Genomic DNA, 5,508 nt, shown 5'->3' on the forward strand with positions numbered 1-5,508 from the left:
GTCCCTATACCGGGGACCCTCGGCGCACGGCATCCAGAGCCCTCCGCCCCCTCCGTGCGGGGAGGCCGGGCAGCCCCTCCCTATCCCTGCCAGCGCCGTGCCACTTCTGGCGGTGACAGGGTCAAGCGCCTACGGCGTGGGGAAGGCAGAGCGATGCATCGCCACTCTGGCGTCTGCGGCCGGGTCGTGCGTGGCGCTGGGTGTGGGCGAGCTGCAGCGTGGCTGGAATGTGTCGCACCCGGCCCCCGCTGCCGACTGGTGTGGAGAGCCTGCGGCCCCTCGAGGAACATGCACGGCATGCCGACCTGCATGATGGAGGCGGCTGTGAGGCGACCTGCGACGCGCGGGTGCCGGGCCGCGTGGAGTCTCGCTCCCGCTGTAGGGCTGAATGTAGACGCGTTGGGAACAAAAAATGCCTTTTTGCGGTCGAGACTGCGGTGTGTCTGCTGCACGGGGCTCTCTTTAGCGCGCTGAGTCAGGTTGTGTGCTCTCTGACATCTACCCTGTTTATCATGACCCCCCCTTTCTCTCTTCTGTCATTGCTACAAGCGATTCCATTTTATCTCTTTTGCACCTCCGTGCGTATTGTGGTTTGTTTTTTTCACTGCTCTTCTCCCTACGTCGTCTAGTACATGTGCAGTGTGCGTCCGCCATTTTCTTTGTAAGTCCTTTGTTTGTGGTTTGCTCTAGGAGGGCCTCATCGAGAGCCATACACGGCGGCGAATTCTTCCGTGGATTGCACGCATACACGCAGGGGCCGCACCGCTGGTGAGTGTTTCAATGCCGCAGGCCCAGTATCATCTCCAAACATCGAATTCCATGACGACGGCCATGTATTCGATGTCGGTTGCCCGTCGACTGGGAGTAACGGGGACCTGTGCGATGTTTACTGTGACCCTACTGATGCAGCGCTACTATCTACGCCTGTATGGTCAAACCATCTCCGGGGTGCATACCGAGGACGACACGCAGGTGACATGGGAACTATTCCACTGCTTTTTTCAGATCGCACGCATCGCCCTGCCAACGTGGCGTTGCCGTGAGGCCGTCGGCTCCGTCATTTTCATTCTGTTGTTCGCCGTCAAGGCCGTACTACGTGTATGGGTCTCCAAGGCAAATGGCGAGGTGCTGTCCACGATACTGCACGGCGTGCGGTCGGAGCGGTTGCCGCGCTTTGTGAGCAAAGTTATGGTTCGTATTGCACTGGGCCTCGCCACAGGTATGGCGAACGGTGCCATTGAGGGTCTTCGATCGTGGCTGATTGGGTGCTACCGCGAGCGCCTGAGCCGCACCTTTCAGCGGCGCTTCTACAAGCATCTTGTGTACTACCAGGGAACCATGCTGGACAACCGTCTGGAGGCAGCCGACACAGCTATCTCGACTTACTGTGGCGAATTCGCGGAGCATTTTGCGGAGCTGCCCTATTACTTTGTGCTGCCTGGGCTGGGGTGTGTGACGTCTATAGTGGCGCTTGTGGAGCAAGCTGGATTGAAGTCGGCTCTCATCATGAGCGGTATCGCCACCAGCGCTGTGTTGGTACTGCGTTGTCTAACTCCAGCATTAGGCCGTATTCACTCCCAGCTGCTCATGCGCGAGGATGACTACCACCGCATGCTCACAAACTACCTGAGCAATGTGGAAAGCATAGCCATGCACGCAGCCGGCGAGTACGCGTGTAAGCGACTGGACAACTCGCTCGCGATGCTCAAGGAGTCGCTCGATCACATGGCCCTCGCGAAGGGCAACTTCGAGATAATGGAGGCAGCCTTCTCGACCCTCATGACAGTGGTGGCGCAGTGCGTCACCTTTAGTGGAGCGCGTTGCTCGCACTACAACCGGTCGCTCAACGCTGTATACCTCGAAATTCAGCTGATTGAGGATCTCAACTGCAGCGTGAAGGACTTTGTCGTCAACTTTCGCGAGCTCTCGCACTTGACGGAGTTTTCGACGAAGATGGCTGAGTTTGACAACACGCTGAGGAGCATTGCAGCTGGCACCTTCATTTACATGCGCCACAACCCCGGCTACGTGCCTCTGCCGGGTTCACCGCTGGTGTACACGCAGATGAAGAACATCACTCACGCTCCAGATGCAGAGACGTTTCCGCTCGTAAAGATGGAGGATCTCGCGCTGGAGTCACCGACAGGGCAGCATCTGTTCTCTGGCATGAATGTGGAGCTTCGCAGTGACGAAGACTGGGTTATCCTCGGCGAGAATGGCTGTGGGAAGACTTCGCTGCTGCGCATGTTGTGCGGCTTGTGGCTGCCCAAGTCCGGCGTACTCTCCCAAGACACCTCTGTGCGCTTCTTCTTGGCACCACAACACAGCTACATGGCTCCGCAGTGCACCCTGTATGAGCAGATCTGCTTTCCCGATGCAGTAGAGGCTCCGACACTAGAAATTCGCACTCTCATCAAGGAGGCACTCGACTTGGCGGGTGCGCAGACAGTAGTGAGCATCATTGGTGGCTATGACAGTGCAGTCATGGGTCTCGATCCAAGCAACAGGGATGAGTCGTACAGCTGGAGCAGCCTTAGCGGTGGCCAGAAGGAGCGCATCAGTATCGCACGCGTCTTCTTCCACGTGTTGCGCATGGATCGCACCAAGGAGACCCCGGTCGCTATTCTGGATGAAGCGACATCGATGATGGATGACACGGAGCAGGATGTGTTGAACCACCTGCGCCGCATGAATGTGCGCATGATTTCTGTCACCCACCGCGAGGTCGTCATTCGACACCACACGAACATCCTCCGTATCGCCCGCGGCGGGAAGTGGAGTGTGGAGAAGGTGCGCAATCCGGTCAAAATCGGCGAGCGTGTCGAGGCGGAGCGCACGACGATGTGAGGGCGGAGGTCGGGCAAATGACACTCGTGGCGCGCCGTATGATGAGCGTAGAGGAACGTAAAGGCGTGTGTGGAGAGAACGGCGCTCTCATTTGTCTCCCGTCATGGTCCGCACGGAGCGACACGACCGCTTTGCCCTCTCTCTTTGCCAGTGCCCCTCCCCCCTCTTTTCGTCTGGAGTGCATCACGACACGCACACCCACGCAGCGGTGCGCACGCACTTTCTCTGGTGCTGCATCCGCGAAGGACTTCCAGCGGCGCCCCATCGGCCATCTCTTTGTTGCTTCGTGTTGCTCATTCGTTTTACTCTTACTGTTGCTGTACGATCTCTCTGTTATATATGTATGCCATATACATATATCTCTTCCTGATGTTAGACTTTGCCGTTGTGGGTGTGAGTGAGTCTGCCATCGCTCCCGTCCTCCCTCCCTCTTTATTCTTCGCCTTCTTGCTTATAGTTCATTGCCATTGTCTTAGCCATCTTATGTGGGTAGAAGATGCCAACGCGATTGCTTGGCTCACTGTCGCCCTCTTACCTTTCTTCCTCTCTGATTTCAGGCTAGCGAGGACAGGAGATATCCACACATACGTGCGCTCTGAGGGATGCATGTGCATTGTCACGCAACACACACACCCATTCGTGCACATCCGTCCCCTCCTGCTGAGAAGAGACTAGCGAAGGTCACTTGTATGAGTGAAGAGCCCCCCTTCTTCCGTCCCTTTCCCGCCACTGCCGTCGGCGCATTATCTCGTTTTCTGCTCTTCTGTTTTTCCTTTTTTTTGTTGTCTCCCCTTTCGCTGTTCACGCCGCACGTGCCGACCGTTTTTCCCCATCTTCGCCTCCCAATACGTATGCGTGTGTGCGTATGCTGCTGAGTTCTTCCCTCGTTATGTATTTTTTTTTTTTTTGTTTCTCTTTCTCCACCTGATTTGTCTACTACTTACGTGTTTTTCTTTGCGCGTCGAGAGGCGTGTGTGCATGTGCGTGTGTGTGTATCTTCACCTCTCTGCTCCATTGTCGTAGTTGTTGTAGTCCGAATTTCTTCTTTACCTCTGCCCCCCTCCTCCTGCCGCTGTGTCCCACAGTTTGTTCTCACAGCCTTCCCTTGATTTCTTGTTTCGCGTTCTTACTTTGTCTTCGCCTGTTTTGCTCTCTCCTTTCGCTCTGCCTTGCCCTCTCTGTGATAATGAGCGAGACACTCAGCAACGTGAATGCAGACACACAGACACCGTACCATCCAAGAAAGAAAAGGAGACGGGAGAGGTGTTGATCGAGCTTGACCGCACGACACGTGTGAGTGGAAGGGGGGCGCCGCCTACAGGGGCTGGGATTCAGAGTACGGTTTGTGCTCAGCTAGTGGTAACGAGAGAGAACAAGGGATGATGGCGATGAGGAATGGTGGCATATATTCTGGAAAGAGTCGTCTGCGTCTTCCTTTATGGCGGAAGGTTTGGGGTCCTTGGATTCGTGTAGGTGCGCGTCGGTTTCTCTCACTACTGATGTGGTGCCATGATGTGTCACTCTCTGCCACACGGCGGACCGGATCCATTTCGAGGCAGCGCTCCACCCCCGCTTCTTTGTTCCTCGTTTCTTGTACACCGACACGCCCTTTACTCCGGTCTTTACACCGCTTTATAGGCGTTGGACGTGCCATTCTCTCTGCTTTTTTTTTGCCTGTTGTTTTTCCCCCTTTCTTCCTCCAGCGCGTAGACACGCACTGAACAACAACAGAACTCAGCGATGCCGGTGATGTGTGCCACCAAGCGTTAAACGAAGCAGAACTTCACCAAAGAAGAGAGTTATAGTTTTAAATGAGAAAAAAATGATGCGATCGCAAAATAAAGTAACTATTCTGTGTACAGTGTGTGTGTGTGTGTGTGTGTGTGTCTCCCTGTATGGGCGTACTAGTTACAAGCGATTCACCAGTAACTCCACTGTTTCTTTCGTTTCTTTAGATCATCTTTAAGAGCTGTCCTAATAACCGGGGACCCCTCGGCGCACGGCATCCAGAGCCCTCCGCCCCCTCCGTGTGGGGAGGCTGGGCAGCCCCTCCCTATCCCTGCCAGCGCCGTGCCACTTCTGGCGGTGACAGGGTCAAGCGCCTACGGCGTGGGGAAGGCAGAGCGATGCATCGCCACTCTGGCGTCTGCGGCCGGGTCGTGCGTGGCGCTGGGTGTGGGCGAGCTGCAGCGTGGCTGGAATGTGTCTCACCCGGCCCCCGCTGCCGACTGGTGTGGGGAGCCTGCGGCCCCGCGAGGGACATGCACGGCATGCCGACCTGCATGATGGAGGCGGCTGTGAGGCGACCTGCGACGCGCGGGTGCCGGGCCGCGTGGAGTCTCGCTCCCGCTGTAGGGCTGAATGTAGACGCGTTGTGAGAGAAAAAAAAAACGTTTTTCCAGGTGTTGTGGAGGGCTGTAGCGGTGAATGGGCTTTTCTGCGTATGCGCAGTCCACACCGCCCATAGGAGATGAAGATGCGAGCTCTCTCTCTCTCTGAGATGAGGACGTAAAGCTGTAGCGGCGTGATGCTTGGCAGGGTTATGAGCGCGAGGAAGCCAAGTGAAGGCGGCCTGGATGAGCGAAAGTTGAATTGGTGGCGCCCCCTTGTTGTTATTCGTGCCATTACTCGTGGTTGTGGACTTGTAGTATTTTTTGTTGT

General features: G+C 56.1%; 1 protein-coding gene across 1 annotated transcript; it reads left to right on the forward strand.

Annotated features, from left to right (window-relative positions):
• Positions 1–780: 780 nt before the first annotated feature.
• LBRM_27_0580 (putative ABC transporter) lies at positions 781–2,847 on the forward strand (the record flags this gene model as incomplete). The annotated part of the gene is made up of 1 exon (XM_001565767.1): positions 781–2,847. One exon carries the CDS (start codon positions 781–783, stop codon positions 2,845–2,847), a length of 2,067 nt encoding a protein of 688 aa, XP_001565817.1.
• Between the last annotated feature and the right edge of the window lie 2,661 nt (positions 2,848–5,508).

Source organism: Leishmania braziliensis, chromosome 27, assembly GCF_000002845.2.
Source record: "Leishmania braziliensis MHOM/BR/75/M2904 complete genome, chromosome 27".
NCBI classification, from domain to species: Eukaryota; Euglenozoa; class Kinetoplastea; order Trypanosomatida; family Trypanosomatidae; genus Leishmania; species Leishmania braziliensis.